This window comes from Chrysemys picta, chromosome 11 (genome assembly GCF_011386835.1).
Source record: "Chrysemys picta bellii isolate R12L10 chromosome 11, ASM1138683v2, whole genome shotgun sequence".
Taxonomy (NCBI): Eukaryota; Metazoa; Chordata; order Testudines; family Emydidae; genus Chrysemys; species Chrysemys picta.
Genome location: NC_088801.1, coordinates 68,218,858 through 68,243,091, shown reverse-complemented (window position 1 = coordinate 68,243,091; position 24,234 = coordinate 68,218,858). Strand labels below are relative to the sequence as shown.

The 24,234-nt window shown below is 44.9% G+C and overlaps 1 protein-coding gene across 8 annotated transcripts in view; it reads left to right on the top strand.

Moving 5' to 3' along the window:
• Positions 1-24,234, top strand: part of FN1 (fibronectin 1) — a 69,667-nt gene that overhangs the window by 30,455 nt on the left and 14,978 nt on the right. For 4 of the 8 annotated variants that reach the window (XM_065561091.1, XM_065561087.1, XM_065561089.1 and 1 more), the window contains exons 18-32: positions 170-364; positions 2,932-3,204; positions 6,401-6,667; positions 7,858-7,952; positions 8,515-8,683; positions 10,423-10,509; positions 11,410-11,601; positions 13,839-14,111; positions 15,169-15,351; positions 17,033-17,122; positions 17,902-18,171; positions 19,301-19,417; positions 19,906-20,070; positions 21,169-21,324; positions 22,578-22,691. In XM_065561091.1, coding sequence (XP_065417163.1) covers positions 170-364; positions 2,932-3,204; positions 6,401-6,667; positions 7,858-7,952; positions 8,515-8,683; positions 10,423-10,509; positions 11,410-11,601; positions 13,839-14,111; positions 15,169-15,351; positions 17,033-17,122; positions 17,902-18,171; positions 19,301-19,417; positions 19,906-20,070; positions 21,169-21,324; positions 22,578-22,691 — 2,646 coding nt within the window. The remainder of the gene's footprint in view (positions 1-169; positions 365-2,931; positions 3,205-6,400; positions 6,668-7,857; positions 7,953-8,514; positions 8,684-10,422; positions 10,510-11,409; positions 11,602-13,838; positions 14,112-15,168; positions 15,352-17,032; positions 17,123-17,901; positions 18,172-19,300; positions 19,418-19,905; positions 20,071-21,168; positions 21,325-22,577; positions 22,692-24,234) is intronic. The other 4 variants (XM_065561094.1, XM_065561090.1, XM_065561093.1 and 1 more) reach the window with 1 other exon arrangement.

Below are 24,234 nucleotides of genomic sequence, written 5' to 3'. Positions count from 1 at the left end.
CTGTCTGCCCCCACGTCATCCCCATAACAAACCTGGGAAGCATGTTCTTAAAAGTTCAGGGGTGTTTTTTGGATCCCTGGGGGAAAATGTGTTTATTTCTTATTTTTACAGTTCCTTGTGCTGGTGGTAACGATTGCGTCTGGTGATCATGTCTGTTTTGTCACATTAGGCTACCGAATTGTCTATACCCCATCAGTGGAAGGTAGCAGCACAGAGCTCAACTTGCCTGACACAGCTACCTCTGTGACTCTCAGTGACTTAATGCCTGGGGTTCAGTATAACATCACCATCTATGCAGTGGAAGAAAATCAAGAGAGTACTCCTGTCTTTATCCAGCAGGAAACCACGGGCATCCCATCCAAAGGTAACAGCCAGCATGCTTCCTGGGATCTTGCTCATTCCAAAGCAATTTATCAGATGCAGCAGGGCCAAATTAAAAGAAAAATGCAGCCTCTAGAGCCCAGCTTTAGCTGTAAGTGGACCACCAGCAAAGGCTCTGAATGGGCATATAATCAAGAGTGGCCTTTACTGAAAACCTCACCAATGTTTAGCTCATGTACAAGCTTTAAACATTGACATATTAAAGTCAAATGCTGCTTTCTGCTAATCAAAGATGACCACTTTGGGATGCAGAGTCTTAATACTTATTTAGGCCACATCCACACTACAAAATCATGTCAACCTAACTTACGTCGGCATACAGCACCCGCGGCTATTAAATCACTTGTGTGTGTGTGCACGCTTTGCTCCTTGTGTCTGGGGTGCACATCCTCACTAGGGGCGCTCATATTGATTGTTGTGTGTGCACGCTTTGCTCCTTGTGTCTGGGGTGCACATCCTCACTAGGGGCGCTCATATTGATTGTTGTGTGTGCACGCTTTGCTCCTTGTGTATGGGGTGCACATCCTCACTAGGGGCGCTCATATTGATTGTTGTGTGTGCACGCTTTGCTCCTTGTGTATGGGGTGCACATCCTCACTAGGGGCGCTCATATTGATTGTTGTGTGTGCACGCTTTGCTCCTTGTGTATGGGGTGCACATCCTCACTAGGGGCGCTCATATTGATTGTATCGTCAGCGTGGTGCGTTGTGGGCTGGCTCCCGAAAGCCAGGAAGTGTCGACGTAAGCAACGCAGTGTCTACGCTGACACTGCGTGGAGCTAATTCCATCCACCATGACTCTACAGCGCTTGGGGACATTGCAATACTAAATCGGCGCAGAGAGGAACTTTGTCGGTGGGAGCCAGATTTAAGTGAACACACTTCCACAGCTAGATCAACACAAGACCGCTTACATAGAGCTCATCTTTTTCTGTGTTTGTACAGCACCAAGTACAATGGGATCCATAACTAGGACTCCTAGGTGCTTATTGCAGTACAAAGAATCAATAATACTAATAAGAACGTAAGAACGGCCGTACCGGGTCAGACCAAAGGTCCACCTAGCCCAGTATCCTGTCTACCGACAGTGGCCAATGCCAGGTGCCCCAGAGGGAGTGGACCTAACAGGCAATGATCAAGTGATCTCTCTCCTGCCATCCATCTCCATCCTCTGACAAACAGAGGCTAGGGACACCATTCCTTACCCATCCTGGCTAATAGCCATTAATGGACTTAACCACCATGAATTTATCCAGTTCTCTTTTAAACGCTGTTATAGTCCTAGCCTTCACAACCTCCTCAGGTAAGGAGTTCCACAAGTTGAGTGTGCGCCGCGTGAAGAAGAACTTCCTTGTATTTGTTTTAAACCTGCTGCCTATTCCTAGCAGTAGGATGACAGGCCAGTCAAAAGGCTGATCTCTGTTGTAAGGTCATGTCTAGGCAAAGGGAAAATCTCAACAGATTTTTCTAAGTCGTCATGAAGGTTCTCTTGCGAGATCATATTACCAGCATTGAAAGGGTATCTGGTTGCCATGATACTTCAGATTTCAGGTGACTAGGGTTTGGTACCCTGATCCATATTTAAATACCTGGATAATTAAGCAGATTTTTTTTTTCAGGTACTGAGCCCCTGCTGAAGTCATTAGGAGTGGAAATTGCTCAGTACTTATGGATTTGGGAGCTTAACTATAGGCACCCACAGTTTTTTTTTTAAAATTGCCCTTAATTTTAAAAAAGAAATCAATTTGGCTGTATAACTGAACCAAAAAGAAATGTTCTGAAAGAATTAGGGCCGGTGTGGTGATAGTGGAATCAGACATTCTTGCGATGAGAACAATGCCAGGAATAAACTAGGTCCAATGATTTTATAATTTGTCATCCATATAGTCTGAGAATTACCGATGTTTGTATTGGTTAACCATAAGGCATCACGTGGAACTCATTTGCATAAGTAATCCAAAACCTCAGTTGAATATAAGACTCCACAATGGCTCTGATACTGCACCATTGAAGCCAATGGGAGTTTTACCACTGACTTCAGTGAGACTGGGGTCACACCCTGTAGTTTAATTATAAAGGGATTGGGTTTAAAATTAATGTATAGATTCTCCAATTATTCTGCTGGTTTTTAAAGCCTTTTCTTCTTAATTAGCAAAATAGCTTCTTGTTTCCAGTCATTGGATAATTGGGGGAGGGGTATTAACTTGTGGCTCTGTACGGAGTTGACATTCTGCTGCTTCGCGCATTTGATTTTTTTAGCTTTTCTTTTGTGCCAACAAAATAATCCATGTGCAAATCTTAGACTAAAATCTTCTCAGCCACCCAGTGTAATTTCAGATGTACAGTAGACTCAGGTATTTTCTTAAAATCATTTGTTAAGATAGGGCTTATTTGACATTTTCTGTTGTGTAAATGGTCTCAGTCAAACGTGTAAGAGTTTAGTTATTCAGTCAGAACTCACTTCTTCCTTGTTCCGCACCTTATTCTTGGAGTCACCTTTACCATTCTGTAAGGAATCCCTCTGTCTTACTGGATGTTTCTCTTCTGTCAGATGATGTTCCTTCACCCACGGACCTACAGTTTGTGGAAGTCACCGATGTCAAAATCACCATCATATGGACCCCCCCATCGAGCACAGTGTCTGGCTATCGGGTGGAAGTCATCCCGGTTAACCGCCCTGGTGTACATGGACAGAAACTGCCTTCTACCAGGAATTACTTTGCTGAGGTTACTGACCTTTTACCTGGAACGACCTATATCTTCAAGGTCTTTGCAGTGCTCCAGGGCCGGGAGAGCAAGCCATTGACCGGAGAGCAAACGACTAGTAAGTGTCATTCCTTGATGCTTTTTTTATGGACTTGGAAGTGACTCTTTTCCCCTCCTTTAGAGCAACATATAAAGACATCACCTAAAGAGGAACAGTTCGTTCCAGCCATGTGGCACCCAATAAGCAAAATGATGGGGCTGAGAATTCAGCTGATCATGCAGTGATCTCCTTAGCAGATGAATTCTCTCCCAGCGCTTTCCAATAGAGGTTTAACTCTCAGGGTGTTTGGAAACAATTTAATGTGGCTGGAGTTCTCTTGCTTTCCTTTTTTAATTGATTGAAAAGGTGTGTGCCCTTCTGGCACATTGCTAGCAAAAGTCTGAGGCTATGACTTTGCAAAGGCACCTCAGAGTGAATTTCAATGGGATTTGGGAACCTAACTTGCTTAGACCGCCTTTTTACATCTCAATCTAAATGTTGATTGCTGGCATGCACGCTTGGCTTTCATTGACTGCCATAGGAGCTCTGTGTGTGCCCCTAAGAACAGGAATCAGCACGTTGTTAAAGTGACAGTACATCGAACATTACCATGTCAGTCCTGGTTCGTCATATGATATCCTGCTACTCCTTTCAGGAGGCATCAATTGCCTCATCAATCAAAACGTTGGGGGTACAAAATGTTTGTTCAAGACCTCTGGCTACCCTGCTATAAGGTGTTTTTACAGCCCTGTTTCACTGTTGCCACACAGAGCTGTGTTCAAAATCCACTGAAGTCTGTGGAAGTTTTTTGCATTGATTTCAATGGGACTTTGGATCAGGCTCGTAGGGAGTCATGTTTCCCACTAATCACTGTTCAAGGGCAAAACCTCTCACAGTTTTGTTAATGACGACAGTACAGTGTCAGTGGCCCAGTCAGTTCGTTGCAAAACACCTCCTCTGGCTCCTTGGTGTGAGGAGAAAGGGACTTCCTGGCAGTTCCTCTGTCCCTTGCTTCCCACAACCGTAGAGAGGCTGGAAGCAAGGGACTGAGGGACGCACAGGATAAAGGTGAAACTCAGCATCTCTTTGATTTTCCCAGCTGTAAAATGGATATAATGATACTGACTTCCTTTGTAAAGTGCTTTGAGATCTACTGATGACAAGCGCTGTGTAACAACAGCTGGGTATAGCTATGATTTGATCCGCTCCTTGAAGTGTTTTCCCGACCCAAGAGAAGCTGATCAAAGAAAGTCCGAATGTGGCTCTTGTGAGTATTTCACAACCCTGAAAGAGTGGACACAAAAGTGTCCCAGTTTTTGATTCTGAAGTTACACACAGGACCAGGCTTTCAAAAGTGCCCAACTCTCATTGGTCGTATTCTGAATGGCTGTTGTCACTGTTGAAAGTCTGGCCCAGTGTGTCTGAAAGAGAAAGAAGCAGAAGACATTTTAATCTTATTCATTTCCTCAGAATAAATAAGTTTAGGTGCCTGGACATTTTCAAAAGCATCTACATGACTTAGGAGCACAAGTCCCATTGAAAACACTTTTTGAAAATCCCACCCTGAATTTCCTTCGCTGTTTACAAAAAACAAACAAACAAACAAACGGATTTTTCCCAAGAGCTCAGCTCCCATTGAGACCTAAAAGTTCCAGTGTTTGTTCTCACTGGGGTTTGCCGGGTGCAGAACGCTTCTGAAAATCCGCCCACTTCATTTAGGTGCCTAAATGGGAGCTGAGCTCTTTTGCAAAACTGGCCCCAGATGTTTATTTGGAATATGAAGCTGAGCATTGTCATTTGAATAGGCAGGCAGAGACCTAGTAACACACGTCTGGAATTGTTTTCCATAGGCTGCGATCATCCACTTAACTGCTTTATCTGAACCACATTGCTAAAAGTATTCAGCTGTGTTGTGTCCTGTGATTGAAAGTCCTGGGGAAAAGAAATCAGTCAGGTTTCCCAAGAAAAACTCTCCAGCAAAAGTCTTCCCATGATGCAAACTTGCTTCTCCTTTTGTCCTTCCGTTAAACAGTGGCCTTCAAATAAGCTATGATTGTGTGTGCTTTTGTATCTGTTTTGCATGGGTGGAGGAAGTGATAAAAGCCTCCTACAGCTGACTGGTCAAATTCTGTACCAGTATAATAGAGAACCAGATATAGGTCTACATACGAAAGAGAGATACAACGCTATCGTTTTCTGTGTGGAACAAGCCCGAGTGTCAGTTGAGTTTTATATCCTCTAAACCACTGGTTCTCAACATGGGGATCATTAACAGGCTTGAGGAGGGTCACAATAACTCTCTCTTTCTTTATGACCATCCTCCTTTTCTTTATAGATGGGGGTGAGGAAGGGAGTTAATTTTTCCCTCCCCAAAAAATGTTGATAAAAATTAAAACACTGAGAACCCCAAAACTGACTTTTTTTTTTTTTTTTGGAGGGGTATGTTCCATTAACAGTTTTTTAAATGGATTTTTAATAAATTTCCATTTAGTAAAAAAACACTATTTTCTTTTTTAAAAAATGTTTAGATGGAACATTTTTTTGACTGATGCTAGTTGCAACATGGGATTGGGGCATGGAAAAGTTGAAAACTACTGCACTAAGCAACATAGGGCCAGATTTTTAAAAGTATTCAGATGCCTAACTCCCATTGGGCATTCTTTTTCTCAGGACCTTTTCTGGGCTTTAATTCCTGTAAGTAAGCATTTTGTCAGGGGCTAACATCTCTGCTGCATTCATTTTGGTCGGGATCACAGAATATCAGGGTTAGAAGGGACCTCAGGAGATCATCTAGTCCACCCCCCTGCTCAAAGCAGGACCAATCCCTAACTAAATCCCCAAATGACCCCCTTAAGGATTGAACTCAGAACCCTGGGTTTAGCAGGCCACTGCTTAAACCACTGAGATGTCCCTCCCCTCAGCACACTACTTAAGTATGTACCTAACTTTTAGCACATACTTAGGTGCTTTGCTGTGTCAGGGCCTAAGGATAAAAATGCCAGTATGGAGACATATGAAACATTCCAAAGACCTTGTATAATTCATATAGGAGAGACAAGCATGCATAGGGTTATTTTACAGCATAGTTCGCCGCTTGACTATTTTAGGTTAACGTATTCCTCCCCAGAAATGTGGTGGTGTTTTTTAATTAAAATTGGTGCATATGTTTTGGTATTTTTAAAAAACAACTACTGAGATTTTTCAAAAGAAAGCCTAAAGTAGGCTGCTAAACCCCTGGAAGAACTGTTAATACACACTTTGCTTTTCCTTCTAGAACTTGATGCTCCCACCAACCTAAGGTTTGACAACATTACTGAGTCTGCAGTGCTCGTGGCCTGGACTCCACCACGTGCTCCGATCACAGGATACCAACTGACTGCAGGTCCCACAAGAGGAGGCCAACAAAAGGAGTACACCGTGGGGCCATCTGCCACCAAATACGCACTGAGGAACCTGCAGCCTGGGTCCGAGTACACTGTCTACCTTGTGGCAGTGAAAGGCAACCAGCAAAGCAGCAGAGAAACTTCGGTCTTCACTACTTGTAAGCATTATGGGTGCTTATTCATTTACCAGTGACACTGTTCTCTTCAAAAGCATAGGCTGCGTTTGAAACCGGCCATTCTAACTCGTCTTTCAAAATATTCCTTTGAAATAATATTTGAATGGAGCTACTCGGGAAATGGCTTTCCCACCGTACTTCATAAGAAATTTAGACAAAAACCAAAAATATTATATTTCCATTAGAAATTTCTGATGAAATGTTTCAGCTTTTTGTTGAAAAACAAATCTAAAACTGAACATTTCCAAAAATGTCAGTTGTCGGCAACCCAAACACCAACACATTTCAGGCAAGCATATGTTTTCAGTTTCACCCAACATATTTTGATTGTTAGTTGGATTTTCCAATTTTGCAGCAAAAACCCAGGGGGAAAAAATGATTAAAAGCTGACATTTCCCATGGAAATGTGCATTTTGATGAGAGAGCCATTTTCCCTCAAAAAACATTTTCAGACAGTTCTATGTTTGAGCCTTTCTGATATGTTAGCTAGTGGTTTAAGGGAATGCGTAGTGGATAAAATGTCCTTTTCTTCCCAAAGATTATAGTGTTATGATGAATTCGTTAAGAACCACTGCATACTTGTAGAAAGAATAGATAGATTTTGCTATTCAAATAATGATGAAGCTGTGATTTAAACCAACAGAAATCAAAACCTTTCATCAATAAGGCTGATAACCACATCCTTTGTTCAACGGAGTGTGTGGATTTTGTATCAGTATGAAGTTAAAACCAAGCATCCACATTTATCCCTGGTGTAATATTATTGACTTCAGTAAAGTTACACCAGAGATGCACTTGGCCCATAGTGTCTGCCTTAGATGTGGCCTCATTTCTGGCGAGGACACTGCGTGGCTGAGATAAAGAAAGCTATTGCCTTTCACAACTACTTGATTGGACTGAGTCTATTCCAGGTTAGGAATATGTTGTGTAATTGTATATTTTTTTAATTGATAGTATTTTAAAGAATAAAATGCAAAATCTCAGTCAAAGCTTTTTCCATGCTAAGTCTGCGAATATATCCCAGGATCAGCCAAATTATGAATAATAAAAAAAAAAATTGACACCCCTCCCTCACTCCCCCTCTGCCCTTAAAATCACAAAGGGCTACCCAGAGCGTTACAGAAATCTGGGTAGTGCTGAGTTTGAACTCCGTTTATCTGTTCCTTTCACAGTGCAGCCCATGGGTTCCATCCCTCCCTATAACACAGAAGTGACAGAAACTTCTATTGTTGTTACCTGGACACCTGCGCCAAGGATTGGTTTCAAGGTATTTTCCCACGGAAGCCTTTGGATCTGTTTTGCTCTCTGTTGCTTAATTCCATTAGCTGTCACCCAGCTAGGACCCATTAAGAACGAATGGCCAGAGAGGATGGTTTGGGGAAGGAAGGGTAGTCACAAATATGGGAGCACTGAGTAGAGCGGGGCAGTGTCTTGTCTTCTTAATCTGAAGTGATTATTCAGGGGTTAAAATATTTATGCAAAGGAGGTGATGCGCTCACATGCCTGATCCAAGGACCATTGAAGTCAATGGGAGTCTTTCGCCTGACTCCTGTGTGCTTTGGATCAGGCCCATGTTTGGGGCATCGAGTTGATAGTCCGTCATGCAGCACCATGAGGTTGCACTGTCCCGTTCTGCCGCATGATGCTGTGTTCCCTGAGGCTTACCCAGCTACAGGGCTTTCGATGCCCTCTGTGCTCCAGCATAGACCAACTTCCCCACAACAAGTCAGCTAATCACTTTGGAGGATGTGTCCAGAAGGCTTATAGACACCTAGATGGTTCATATGTGAGGCTAGAATGCAACCTTCCCCCTTTCTGCTCCTCTACAGCTAGGTGTGCGACCAAGTCAAGGTGGAGAAGCCCCACGGGAGGTGATTTCTGAATCTGGTAGCATTGTTATCTCTGGCCTGACTCCTGGAGTGGAGTATGTCTACAGCATTTCAGTCCTGACGGACGGTCAGGACAGAGACACGCCGATCATCAAAAGAATAACTACACGTACGACACATCTGAATATCCCTTACTAATCTGTAATGCTCTGGCTCTACTTCGTTAGGTCATTGCGTGGCTGAGTGGGTAGGTTACTAGTGGAGGACTCAGGAGGGCTGGATTCTATTTGCAGCTCTGCCACTGCAGGATACCCTTGGGCAAGTCTCTTTGCCTCAGTTCTTCCCTATATTTAATGAGAATAATGCTGATGATTTTCTTTTATAAAGCACCTTAAGATCTTGGCCTGAATTCAATTGAGTGCTAAAAGAAATTATTATTATTAGTAGTAGTAGTAGTAGTAGTATTGCTAAACCCCTAAAACAAAGCATTTTCCCGGGTTCCAAGGCGGGAGGGAAGCGCGGAGGGGGCCAACCCCGTATTGCTAAACCCCTAAAACAAAGCATTTGTGTGTCATTTTCTCTCTTCTCAGTCTCAAAGGAGTCTGCTCTCCCTTTGATTCTCAGATAACATTAACATTACTGCATGTGGCATCAGAGTACAGCTCTGAAAGAAGCTATTTTAGTTTCAGAGTAGCAGCCGTGTTAGTCTGTATCCGTAAAAAGAACAGGAGTACTTGTGGCACCTTAGAGACTAACAAATTTATTAGAGCATAAGCTTTCGTGGACTACAGCCCACTTCTTCGGATGCATACAGAGTGGAATAAATATTGAGGAGATATATATACACACATACAGAGAGCATAAACAGGTGGGAGTTGTCTTACCAACTCTGAGAGGCCAATTCAGTAAGAAGAAAAAAAACTTTTGAAGTGATAATCAAGCTAGCCCAGTACAGACAGTTTGATAAGAAGTGTGAGAATACTTACAAGGGGAGATAGATTCAATGTTTGTAATGGCTCAGCCATTCTCAGTCCTTATTCAGTCCTGAGCTGATTGTGTCTAGTTTGCATATCAATTCCAGCTCAGCAGTCTCTCGTTGGAGTCTGTTTTTGAAGTTTTTCCTGTTGTAATATAGCCACCCGCAGGTCTGTCATTGAATGACCAGACAGGTTAAAGTGTTCTCCCACTGGTTTTTGAGTATTATGATTCCTGATGTCAGATTTGTGTCCATTAATTCTTTTGCGGAGAGACTGTCCGGTTTGGCCAATGTACATGGCAGAGGGGCATTGCTGGCACATGATGGCATATATCACATTGGTAGATGTGCAGGTGAACGAGCCCCTGATGGTATGGCTGATGTGATTAGGCCCTATGATGATGTCACTTGAATAGATATGTGGACAGAGTTGGCATCGGGCTTTGTTACAAGGATAGGTTCCTGGGTCAGTAGTTTTGTTCAGTGATGTGTGGTTGCTGGTGAGTATTTGCTTTAGGTTGGGGGGTTGTCTGTAAGCGAGGACAGGTCTGTCTCCCAAGATCTGTGAGAGTAAAGGATCATCTTTCAGGATAGGTTGTAGATCTCTGATGATGCGCTGGAGAGGTTTTAGTTGGGGGCTGAAGGTGACAGCTAGTGGTGTTCTGTTATTTTCTTTGTTGGGCCTGTCTTGTAGGAGGTGACTTCTGGGTACTCGTCTGGCTCTGTCAATCTGTTTTTTCACTTCAGCAGGTGGGTATTGTAGTTCTAAGAATGCTTGATAGAGATATGTGCTTGTCTCTATCTGAGGGATTGGAGCAAATGCGGTTATATCTTAGAGCTTTAGTTGTTGGTTAATTTTAAGGGTTTGGGTTGTTTTGTTTTTCAAATGACTCTTGGGATTGTCAACTGATCACGCATTTGGCTTCTTGTAGCATTATCCCCACCGACTAACCTGCATCTGGAGCCTAACCCTGACACTGGAATCTTGACGGTCTCCTGGGATAGAAGCACAAGTCCAGGTAATTACATAGCATCAGAAACGGCTCCGCATTACGAAAGTGTAGATCAAGAATAGCTCCCCTGAGTTACTCCAGAATTACACTAATGTAACTGACGGCACAGCGATGGTTGTTAACCAGGCACCGATTAAATGTTTAGCTTCCATGTCATCTTTTGGCAGATGTTATGTTACATTCAAATATCATCTGATAAAATACAAATGTTCTGCATTCCTGTATGAAAACGGTCTGCCACAGGACTCTTAAAGCCGTACCTTCCATGTCAAACAGTGACATTCCAAAGGATGATCAAGATTGCCTTTCAAGTCAGGTAGGATTGGGGGAGTGAGGAGTCTGCACCAGTATCCTCGCTAGCTAACATAGAGTCTGAAATAAAGAAAGCAAAAAAAGACCAAGAGGGTTTCTGGCCGGAAGGGAAAATGTGGGGTTAGTTCACTGAAAGTGAGTGGGGCATTTTCCAAAACACCCAATCTTGGCCTAACCTTTCTCCCATTGATGTGGATGGGAGTATTTCCTGTGACTTCAATGGAAATTGGTAGGCCAGTGCTGAGTGCTTTTGAAAACCCCCACCCTGAGCTGAGAGATGCAACATTTCCTATTTCTTGTCAGTAGAATTTTTGGCTTTGGGTAACTCCTAAGAGTCCATTTTCAAAGCGCTGCAGAGACTAGCCGTGTCTCCCGTTAATGCTCATGGGACCTGCGTGGCTAAGCCCCCATTGGACACTTCTTTGGAAATGTATCTCAGTGTGTCAATGCAAAATGGACCGATCCTACGTTGAGCCCCGCTGAGGTTGATAGGGAGCATCTGTTTAATATCATCTGTTTTTTCTCTGAGCGATTGTATCCAAGCCTGGTTTAAATAAATCCGCCGCATTGATTCCTGTGATCTATGTATTTCAGGCATCACTGGGTACAGAGTTACCACTGTTCCTACCAGTGGGCAGCAGGGTTACACCCTGGAGGAAGTGGTCAGTGCAGAGCAGAATTCCTGCATCTTTGAAAATCTGAGCCCTGGCCTGGAGTACAACGTCAGTGTTTATTCTGTCAAGGACAACAAGGAAAGCGTCCCCATCTCCAAAACCATCACACAAGGTAATGGAAAGATGAGCAACCGCCTCGGTCACTGTAACAGACCAACCTTGTAAGCAGTCTGCACATGGACCTCCCGCTGACGCTGTTGGTGGAGGATTTGCAGGCTTAGACCCTAGCAGGAAGGTAGTCACTTGCCCTATGTGCCAGTGCAGGTGAGTAAGGGGGCCCTTATACCCCCTTACGCATTGGCAGCCCATCCGCTGGGGAAGAGCTGTCTCTGTGAAACCGGTACACTGCCTCACTTGCACAGGTGGGCTGGGGACTGAGCAGTGCCTTGACTCCACCCCATGGTACCCCAGCCAGCAGATCTGAGCCAACGAAGAAGGAAAAGCCGGGACGTAATGTAGTACTAGTCGGAGCTAGCGGCAGATTACTTTGTGGGTATTTCACTATGTGCTGGGATGTCTCCATGTAGTCCCAGTACCACAGTACTACGATAAACATCTGAATCCCTGAATGATTGGGTGCTAGTTTTGCTTTGTGAAGGTTTTGTTTGGCTTTGTTTCCGTTAAGCCATGAAACAATGCCAGCTTGTGTGTTTGGCAAATGCTTGCTGTTAACCCTGCTTTTAAAATGTCTGTGCTTCACTGAGTTGCTGTGCACTCCTGTGGGAATCTAATGATACAATACTGCTGCATTAAAGCAACAATGGCTTTAACCCTGTACCATGCTCTAATGGGGGGGAAAAAGCCCCCCAAAATGGCATCCTTTGTGTCTTTTGATACTCTTGAAAGGTGATATGGTAAATGCATCCCATGAGGATAAATAGTTATTTTACAGAAAATGGACATTTTGCTACACTTATTCTGTAAAATACTTGTTTTTCGTAACGGAGCAAGAAATATTTGCTCAGTTATTAAGCAAACCAGCCTATTGCGCCAATTCTATCTGATATTTCCTTTTTCCAGCTAATTCCTAATGATCCTATCACAAGTGTAATAAGCCATAGGTCCTTTCTTACTGAGGGGAGCAGCGTCCCCAGCTCCCACTGACTTCAGAATTTGGTCCTTAAAGCTACAGGGCCAGACTCTGAGCTGGTGCCGTTCTGCTGACTTCAAAGGAGCTGTGTCAGTTTGTGCCAGCTGAAGAGTTGGTGCCTAGAAGTTAAAGGCATAGCAAAATCCCTGATTTCTGTTGGGTCTAACATTTGGAAAAGAGCAGCTTTGCTAAAGTTGTAGTGTCCATCGGAAAAATCCCATAGCCTTGTTAACTATGCAAACATCTAGGATGCATGTAGAAGGTTATTCAAATGAATCCTAATTCAATGGCTTGGTTTGAAGATTGTAAAGTTTGGTTAAGAAACCAAGTCAGTTTTTCTCAGCCATACACTGCTCCTAGCATAACATTCAGAGCTGGGTGATGCTGTGAGTTTCATATGGAAAACCCATATCCTAGAAAAGCTCATTTTTAACCACTTACAGTTTTTCTAAGCAAGCTTTATATTGCTCCCAAGTTTGGGGTTTTTGTTTTAGCACCTGTGCTGCAGCTATAGCTGCAAGACTTTAAGAATACCGGGCCAGAACCTCAGCTGGTGAAAATCATCATAATTTCTTTTAGCTCATTAAAGATGCACTGATTTTCACCAGCTGCCTTCATTGATTTAAATAGAACTACAGCAGTTTTTGCCAGCTCAGGAGTGGGCCCACTCCAGTTATTTCAGCATTCCCAATGTGTTGATAATTTTATGATTTGAACACTTGCAGCTGGGCATAGTATTCTGACTATTTTTTTAAAAAATTCTCGAGGGTCAGTTATCACTAATCCAGTTTTCTTTTGCTTAAAGATTAACAGACAAGAGAATTTTTTTTTAAATGCTAAAATTGGGTATGTCTTTAAGAGAATCATTTAAAAAAACCACCTCAGGGCCCAATTGTCTCATCCTTACAGTAAGCTCAATGGGAATTAGGCGCCTAAACCACTTAGGCTATTGTACATCCCACCAGGCAGAGTCCAGCTCTTCAAAGGTATTTAGGCACCTAACTCCCACTGAAATCCTGCATTCCTGCCTGCTTCTTTCCCTGTGTAAATATGGCCCTCCGTGTGTTGCAAGGTACTATTTCATGTGAGGAAAGGTGGCGCAATTGGGCCCTCAGTGGGAAAATGTTGCATATCACCATCATCGCTTGACCGTTTCCTCACTGTTAAGACGTGTAACCTGACGCATACTGCCTTATTTTTCCCCCTCCTCTTTTCTTTTGCCTCTGTGTGTCTTTGCTGTTCCTCTTGGCACTCAGTAGAGGTGCCCCAGCTCACTGACCTAAGCTTTGTTGACATAACTGATACAAGCATCGGCCTGAGGTGGACCCCGCTAAATGCCTCCACCATTATTGGTTACCGCATCACGGTAGTTGCGGCAGGAGAAAGTGTCCCTATTTTTGAAGATTTTGTGGACTCCTCAGTAAGATACTACACAGTCACAGGCCTGGAGCCGGGCATTGATTACGACATCAGCGTAATCACACTCATTAATGGCGGAGAGAGCGCCCCTACCACTCTGACACAGCAAACGGGTGAATTTTGAAAACTTCCGTGTTTGTGACCTGGATGGTGTTTCATGCTGTCACTAGCTGCTAGGGAGACTGGGGCTTTCTCTGAGAAGAATTGAACCACTCACTGTGATGGGGGGAGGGGAGGACAAGGACCGGCTTCTGTTTTAAATATAGAATGGGAAGGGCGATGCAGTTTGCATTTTTTTAGCCCTGTGCATGAACTGCATTTTTATATTGCAGTTATCTGCAATGGCAGGATCTTATTCAAGCTGGATTTTCAGGTTTCACTGTTAAACTTGAGTTATCTGATCCCCAAAGTATAAGATCCTGAATCACAATCCTCACAGGGAGATGGGATCCCCCAAAGGGTCGATACAATTCTGGAGACACTCTTCGGTTTAGCCCCTGACGCTCTCACTAGTCAAGTCATTTGAGCTATTTGTATTTTTTTGGTGGTGGCCCAACTCTTCAAATCTTGCCTTAAAAGATGGACAAGAAACATCATTGCTCCCTGAGCACACGCTAGTGACAGGCATGTCACACTGTCAAGGTTCTCTGTAGTGCATGGGTAGAAGATGAACTGAGAACTAGTTTGTGCATGAAACCCTGTCACGTGTGAGTAAGCTGCTGAGGTTCTAAACCCTTAAACACACAAGTAGACGTAGAGGTGAAGGAACTTAATGGAGCTACCCTTTCGTCCCCTATGTATGCATGTATCCGTTTTGGTGAAAGGACTTTTTCATATGTAAACTGCTGTATGGCAACTTAAGCCTCTCTTGGCCACGTCTCTATAACCCAAGTTGCAGCTGCAAGCCCAATATTACAGAAACCTGCCACCTTGTTTTCAAATTATCTTGACAGAATACATTTCAGTATCAGCGATTGCCAAGAGGTTAAAGGAGCCTGACAGTAGTGTGAGTGTTTTAATGTAGCTTAGGAGTATGTTTTGCATGGGTCTGACACCGTAGCCTCTTTTTCGCATGAGATACACTGTAGATTCCCTGAGCATCCACCTTGGTAAATGCTCACCTTCCAGAAAATGTTAAAAAAACCCAACCCCAATATTCTTTGCATGTAGCTGTTCCTGCTCCAACTGATCTGCGCTTCACCAACGTGGGGCCAGATGCTATGCGTGTGACCTGGACTCCTCCAGTATCCATTGAACTAACCAGTTTCCTGGTGCGTTACTCACCTGTGAAGAAAGAGGAAGATGTTGCTGAGATGACCATTTCACCCTCCAACAACATGGTGGTTTTAACAAGTAAGAGGTTACCGGCTTAGGTCAGCAGAACGTCAGGGACTTCTCTACAGCAGCATTTCTCAAGCTGAAGTCCACTGATGGTTGGTGGGTCTGCGGAGCACTTGCTGGTCTGTAGGTGGTCACATGGTATTGGCTCCCTCCCCCTGCTTTACAGCAGCTAAATTACATTAAAATAGATACAAATACGTAAAGTACTTTCTTAATATTACTCTCCTATGTATTAATGGGTATAGCTGCCGCATGGACATGGAGCAGTCATGAATTGGGGAGACATGGTTCTCCTGATTGTGAGTTGGAGGTGAGTTGGTCCGTGAGATAATTTCCCGAAAGATGCGGCCCATCCTCTGAACACATTGAGAACCCCAGCTCTCCAGCGAATTTCTTGTTAGAGACCCAGCATAAAGGGAAGGAAAAGCAAGAAATTGATTGGAATAAGTATAATGGACCAGATTCTCTGCTGGGTTAAATTGGCGTAGCTTCATTGACTTCCCTAGAGCTATGCTAATTTACCCCAGCGAAGGACTCGGTTCATTGTTTTAACGAAGTTAAAATCAAACCATGTAAACCTTTTCCCGCTAAGACAAGGACGATGATTCATCATACTGGGGGGCAATTGAACCTGGTTAGCTATTAAGGGTAGGTACATATTGCCTATCTTGTTTGACAAAAAGTCAATGACTTGCAGTGCAGCAGTCTAGATGAAGACACAAAGGATCAAAATAAGCAAAAGGTCCCCTTTGAGTCTTCTGATTTTGGAAAGGAAAATAAATGCTCTATCTGAAATTTCAGCAGTACCATGTAACTGATCTCTTCCCTTTCTCACAAGCATATAATTAATTTGCTCGTCTCGATACAAAAGTTGTGTTTTGTTGGGAGGATTTTCCCTAGAAACTGGACAAATTGGTTGAGTGAGAGACAGTCCCTGCTTTAAAAATAAAGGACCGCATTCTTAGCTGGCGTAAAATAGAATCGTTTCACTGAAAGTCAGTGGTGCGACATCAGTTTATATCAGCTGAGGATCTGGCCCTGTGTATCACTAAATGCTCAGAGCTGGGAGGCCTGTATGGAAAACTAATCCCTGCTGACAAACCCATCTAAATAATGTCCTTGCCAAATAGCAGTAAAAAAAGAAACCACCACCACTTGTTGCAGGCTAAAACTGCCGTAAAACAAAAGGCCATTCCCATGCTTAAAACCAAGGGTATGTCTACACTACCCGCCAAATCGGCGGATAGCGATTGATCTATCGGGGATTGATTTATCGCGTGTAGTATAGACTCGATAAATCGATCCCCGATCACTCTCCCGTCGACTGCTGAACTCCAGCTCGGCGAGAGGCGGAAGCGAAGTCGACGGGGGAGCAGCAGCCGTTGATCCCGCGCCGGGAGGACGCGAAGTAAGTGATTCTAAGTCGATCTAAGATACGTCGACTTCAGCTACGCTATTCTTGTAGCTGAAGTTGCGTATCTTAGATCGATCCCCCGCCCCAGTGTAGACCAGGCCCAAGCTTTAGCTCGATTCAAATGTCTAACTATCCATTAGGCTCAGGTTTTGCACAGGCTAAGCAAAAATCGGTCGCTTCACATCATGAGCTGTGTCAGTCAGAATTGCTGAGGTTTTTCAGTTGCTCCGAGAATCTGACAATTGCGAGGGTCTAAATTGGTGTGGTTTAATCCTTCAGGTCTCCTGCCTGGCACTGAATATCTGGTGAGCGTCTACAGCGTCTATGAGCAGCATGAGAGCACCCCTCTGACTGGCGTACAGAAAACAGGTATGTGGAAACCTGCTTGGAAAACTTCCGTTTGCTTCTATCTCTTCCATTAACCGCTCACTGATAGGACAACTCTAATCACTATGGGGAATTGGGGCATAAAAGCCTTGAAGATTTTGCTCTCCTTGACATGTATGATTATATTGTTGGAGTTGCACAAAAGATTTTAAGGGAGTGATGCAGAGAGACAGCTTGGGAAGTGCTGAGCAAAATGGTCAAAGGGCCAGATCTTCAGCTGGTTTTAATTAAAAGGTGTATAATTGACTTCAATGGGGCTATGCTAACTTACATCCACTGAGGATTTGGCCCAATAAAAGACCAGTGTTCAGTCCCCCAAGAGGGGTCCAGACACTTCAGGATCAGGTCTCTCCACTGTATCCCTCTGACATTGTACAACCAAGCAGCAGAAGTATTCTAATGGTTTTGTACTTTGGCTTTTTCTGTTCTCTGAAACCAGGGCTGGGTGTTTTTGTTTGGGCAAACATATAAAATTGTCAAATACCTCAAGTTCAGAGGACTCCAAATGTGGACTGAACTTGCGATGAGATTCCATTTTTTGCCATTACGTTCCTGTGGTTTTTTAACACCACTGTATGATCTGGATCATTACATATTTATAGGTTCAGTGCTGAACAGTGTTTGGCAGGAGTGCAAGCAGGATTCTGAAATCCCACCGTGGGGTGGGGCTGGAGAAATCCATCATCATTTCAAAATAAATGTATCTGTTATTCAAATAAGCTGAACGTCCCTTTTCTTGGGGATCCTCCCACCCCGACCAGGTCTTGATTCTCCCACCAGCATTGACTTTTCGGATAGAACTGCCAACTCTTTCACTGTGCACTGGGTTGCTCCTCGTGCCACTATCACCGGCTACAAAATTCGCCACCATCTGGAACACAGTGGCACCAGGCCCAGGGAAGACCGTGTCCCACCTTCTCGGAATTCCATCACCCTCACTAACCTGGCTCCGGGGTCAGAGTACGTGGTCAGCATTATTGCTGTCAACGGCAGAGAGGAGAGCTTGCCCTTGGTTGGCCAGCAAACTACAGGTCAGTTCGGAGACAAGACAGACATAATGTACATTGAAATTCTCCTGCCCCATCTTGACAAGTTGTTAAACTGAATCCTTCCGGCTGGCTGGCAAGTAACTGAACTACTGACAGCAGAGCAGAAAGTTGGCTAGAGCAGTGGTCTTCAAATTCTTTTGAGCACTCACTCCATCAGTAAAAAATTTTTGAGCACGCACCCCCTGCTCCCGGCCGAACTGTCGAAGCAAAAAAAAAAAAAAAAAAAAATGCCGCTTGGACTCCCAGCCGAACTGCCGAGGGTGGGTTGGGGGGGAAGCCAATCGGATTCCCGGCCAAACTGCCGAGGGAGGGGAAAAAATAAAAAGGCGGCTGAACTGCCGAAGGGGAAAAAAAAGGCACTGCTCCAGCGGCGCTCCTCCTGCCGCGCACCCCGAAGGATCCTCTTGCACACTCCCTGGGGTGCGCGCACCCCACTTTGGAGACCACTGGGCTAGAGAAGAAAGGGCCTGAATCAAAGGCTTCTGAGTTAAATGGACAGACTCCCACTGATTCCCATGAGCTTAGGATCAGGCCCAAAGCACAGAAAATCTGTCTGCTAAGGAGATAAGGCATTTTATCATACAAAGGAGTTTCTGAAGAGGCTAAGTGTTAATTCAGATAGCTCGGGCCAATGTCCATTGTGCACATTTAAATGACCTTGTGGTGAGCCTGCCTCAGAGTGTCAGGCTACCAAAGCAAAGGAAAAACCCAGGGAGCTGCCGGTTGGCTCCTGGGCTGGTAGATCCAGGAGGATTGAGGCCTTTCTTCTTGCCCTCCAATGGGAGACATCAAAGCCCTCCCACCGAGGGCAGTAGCCTTCAGAAACGAGTTCTCTGGGCAATTTCCCTCTCCCCGAGGTTTTTCTGCAGGAGGGACACATTTAGGGCTCAATCTAGTGGCCACAGAAGTCAATAGCAATCTTTCCATAGCCATTGGATTCAGGCTCTTAGCCAGATACGTCACCTAGAGACTGGATGGCAAACTGTGGGCTACTGGAAAGACTTGTTAGTAGCAACAGCCTCCAGTGTAAGTGGAGTAACAGGAGCCTGGGGAGTGTCAAATGTTCTTCTTTTTTTTTTTTTTTTTTTTTTAACCCTGCCCTCTTTTCTAGTTTCCGACGTTCCAAGGGACCTGGAGGTTACTGCCACTAGCCCCACCAGCCTGGTGATTTCCTGGGATGCTCCCGCAGTTACTGTTAGATACTATAGGATAACCTATGGTGAAACAGGTCAGTGTGATCTAATATTACCACTTCTACAAGAGTTCCCCCTTGACACCAAGTGTGAAGCTTTAAGCTTGGGCCATTTAAAAACTGCAGCAAATAGTGAGGGCAAATCTAATCGATGATTGTAGCATGCAGCATGCTCTGAGAACTCAGATGGAGGCAGTGTGCTGATGGATATGCACCGAGGGAAGATTACCAATAAGTAAATATCATGACTGAACTTTAAAGGTGGGGCAAATCATCTTCGCCTACCACGTCCAGAAACTCCATTCATTTCAGTGGGAGTTCCATGGGCCTCTCATTTGCCTTTTGGTTTGGGGTGAAAAAGGCCTTTCCAACTTATTATGGGTTGACCCAAATCTCATTGGAATCAATGGGAGTCTTCCACTGACTTCAGCTCAGTGGGTTTTGGATCATCCCTTGCTTTTTGTTTAAAACTTGAATAATTATCAGCATTTTCATCAGATTTGCTTTCTGACCTGCCCTCCCAGGTGGCAGTAGCCCTGTCCAGGAGTTTACCGTGCCTGGCACCGTGTCCACTGCCACCATCAATGACCTGAAGCCCGCAGCAGACTATACCATCACCGTGTACGCAGTGACAGGCCGTGGAGACAGCCCCGCCAGCAGCAAGCCAGTCACGGTCACGTACAAAACGGGTGAGACACATGGACAATGCTGCTAGCTTCTGGGAGGAGGGATAGCTCAGTGGTTTGAGCATTGGTCTCCTAAATCCAGGGTTGTGAGTTCAATCTTTGAGGGGGCCACTTAGGGGTCTGGGGCAAAATCAGTACTTGGGCCTGCTAGTGAAGGCAGGGGGCTGGACTCAATGACCTTTCAGGGTCCCTTCCAGTTCTATGAGATAGGTGTATCTCCATATATGTATTTATTTATTCTGGTTTATCTCATCATTGTCCTCTGTTTCAGCTGGGAGTAATGGGCCCGTTGGCTTTGATGGAGTTACACCCCAGAGGGATTTACAGCCCCACCGTGTTCATAATGTTACAAAATGGGAGGGCAGCTTTTGGAGAGGGGAGTTGAGAATAAGACTAAACAAACTTACCAGAGTTGTGGACTTGTTCAGGGAGAACCATTTAACATCCATCTTTGTTGGCGTGAGCATACCAAGCAAAGGCTGGCTCCTCACACAAGGGGTGTCAAACCACTTGGCTGTTTGATGTAGGATGACCAGTCTGCTGCATCTTATCTCTGGCATTTTTAGTGCACTGTAGCACATAGGTACTCTCTGACCCTAATAGGAACTACCCTTGATGAGCTCTCTGGGGCAGAGACTGTCTTTTGATAGTTGTTTGCATAAGGTTTGAGCCAATTCCCATTGAAACAGATGGAAAATCTCTTTAATGGCCCTTTTAAAAGACTTCCACTGCCCTTAATGGGTATTGGATGTAGTGAGCTAAGTACTATGGTCCTGATATGTGATTCTTGACTGGGACCCCTAGTCAGATTGTAAACTGCTTGGAACAGGGACTGTCGACTGCTCTGTCTGTACAATGGAGTTCCATTCACAGGCACCACTGTAATAAACGCGATCGATAAGAATATGTGTTATTATGGTACAAATAATAAGTCAGAGCAGCATGGGTTTTCCATTAAAAAACCAGTAACAGTCTCAAAGAAGAAAAGCAGAAGAAGTTGCAGGTGGGAGGTCACAGTGGGCCCTACGGACATGGGATACGATGAGGAAAGGAGACTTCCTGCATTGCAGACGCTCACGGGGCTTATTTTTCGATGTGCAGAGATTGACACGCCATCCCAGATGCAAGTGACCGATGTTCAGGATAGCAGCATCAGTGTCAGATGGCTGCCTTCAACTTCTCCGGTCACGGGTTACCGAGTGACAAGCGTCCCCAAGGATGGCCATGGGCCCATGAAAACGAAAACTGTCCCTGCGGGTGAGTATGTCTTCATATCCCTAGGGATCTCGTCCCAATTGGCTGGAGTCCATCGGCACCACTTCGTAAAGCCCCTAGGGGAGTCACTTGAGAGTGCCTGGGGCAGATTTCCCTCTCCCGGCCTGAGCATGTTGGCTTAAGGGCTCTTCTGGTGACTTTGCATTTTGCCCTCTGGGACATTTCAGTGTGTTTTACCAGCTGTGCTGAGATTAGCTCTCAAGGCTGCTTGCTGCTGAGGTCAGGTTAATGTTCAATCCCATTCCAAAAAGTGGTGAGGATCTGGCTGCATTTGTTTTGTTTCTCTTACGTGGAGAGACTAATCACAGGGCTCCAGCAGCCTCAAGGGGCCTTCGAGTGGGTATGAATGACAGTAACACTCACTTGAAGGGCTCTTTGCATTGTCGGAGCAGGCTGAAGGAGCCTTGGTATACGTGAGTCAGGCCAGGTTCTGCCAATCTAGTCTGATTCTGCTGCCATTTGGCATCACAGCGGGTCTTAGGGCACAGTTCAGTACCTTTGCTCAGTACTGCAGCAAGGCAAATTCACCAAAGTTTGGTCCAGCTTTAAAAATAAGGCCCACGAGTCGAAGCACACAGTCAGAATTCCCCATGGGAATGAATGTGTACCTTCTTGGCTGTGCTACCCCCCTGCTTCTTCCCACCTCCCCAAGCTCTGCAGTGAGCTGTGCCCATTCCATGCCAGGGACTAGGCCAGGAAGCTGCAAAAAGCTGAAAAGGTTGGCGAGCCATAGAAAACCCTGCCCCAGCACTGCGGGTTCTCAGCAGCCACCCAGAGAAGCTGCAGAGTTCCTGCTGTGCTCAGCCCCCTCCAGCAAAGACAGCAGGTCTGCCATGTGACCACTAGTGATTGAATCTCTCTGCCCTCTGCAGTAGAATTCCCAGACAGAGCCACGCTGACTAGTCCCTGGTTTTTACGTAGCGAGTAGCATGGGGCACGTGAGTCCTTCAGTGAAATTGCTTTGGTTCCTTTTCCTGGCCCCTCCTGCTTTCCCCAAGCAACCCACACAGAGTTTCTGCGGAGATGGGCAGGAGACAATCTGCATAGCCACTTTTACCTCCACGCGGCCACCACGCACAGCTTCGAGTATGACTCTGCTCCTCTCTCTGCCACATGGCACCAAGGGGACTGATTTCAATGGGAGTTTGGCATCTAAATACCTTTGACGATCTAGGCTTAAGACACAAAATCATCTCTCTATTCCAAATTATCCTGGTGTTGTCTTTTTCTTGCAGATCAAACCCAAACTACCATCGAGGGCCTGCAGCCCACAGTCGAGTATGTGGTTAGTGTCTATGCTCAGAATCAAAATGGAGAGAGCCTCCCTCTGGTTGAGACCGCCGTTACCAGTATGTATTTAATTTCACAGAAGACACAAAACAACCACCAAACCCACCTCTAGTATCTTCTGCAGTGTGCACCTTTTACTGTGGGAACTCTGGGGACATCTAGATTCCAGAAAAGGACAAGCGCCCCTCTCATTAAGAAATAGCTAGCCGGATCAGCTGCCAAAATATGCAGTCCCCTCAAAATGCTGCCAAAATATGCAATCCCCCACAATGCTGTGCTTTTATTTTCTTTCACTAAAAATGGTCAAAGCAAAATCATTTTTCTTTTTTGTTTGTTTGTTTTGTTTGCCTTTAGCGAATCTTTGAAAATTTTTTTGCATAGACCTCATTTCTAGAGCTGGAGGGCAAAGGTGGTTTTAGAGGGCTAGATTTTAACTTAGAGCATTTGCCAGAGCGAGGGAGTAAGAACCCGCTTTACACCCTTTTGTAGGCCACTAGACTTTGGGACCAGGTATGCAAAAGTAAGCATGACTTACACACCCGATTGCTCACTCCCGAGAGCAGCTGGGAGGGCAGTGGGCGGCGTCTTGGCCCATCTGTCTGCGTACTGGCCTGCTGGTACTACTTGGGGGAGCAAGGAGGAAAGCAGGGAAGAATCTGTCACTTAGAGGAGTGTTTCTAATGCTCAGTGTCTCCCAGGGCTACTCCTGGTGCATCATGGTTTATGAACCTGTCCTTGCTCAGGCCCGCCTGTAAAGCCACAATCTAACCCAAATAACTATAAAACTATGGTAAGCAGAACAGGAATTTTCTTGAAGTGTTGCATAGGCATATTGCACGAGCTGCATCAGTTTTAAGCCAAAAGTTTCCTATAAAATCACCTTTGCTAACCTTAAAGCATAGGGAATGCAGGTCTATAGGGCTAACATCGCATTGCAAAACAGTGACTCTGTGAATCATTATGAAGATTAATTCATAGCTGATGATTACGGACCCAATCCTCAGCAGGTGTAAATGTGGATGGCTCCACAGAAGTCCTCACTGGAGCTGTGCGTATTTACCCTGGCTTACGATCTTACGCTCACGTGTAATCGCATGAGATGACGACAATGAGGGGCTCTAATTTGTGGGTATATTTGTGAGATCGTTGTGTGTGTATAGGCATCCCCTGCACGCTCGTTACAAAGCCAAAGGTTTCTATGGATTTAGAATATAATCGACATAGTCATTTGCTGTTGTTACAAATGATTTAATTGGATGTTAATTTATGAAAGAAAATCGCGGGACTGATGCTCCTCGGCCTCGTACGGTTACTTACACTAGTGAAGAGTGAGCGCAACAGGGGTGGGAAAGGCTATGAAATCAGAATGGTGGGGCCTGATTTCAGTGCACACCAAGGCACCTTACCTCACTGGGCCAGTGGAAAGGAGACTCATAGCGGGTGAAAATTACGTTTCTGGCATTTTAAGGCCTTTCTGTCTGAGCCGAGTGGCGTAAAGGGGCCTTAGTGGAAACGAGAAGCAGACACATGGTGGGATGAAATATTGGCCTTATTCAAGTCCATGGCAAAACTCCTATGGACTTCAGCGGGGCTGAGATTTCA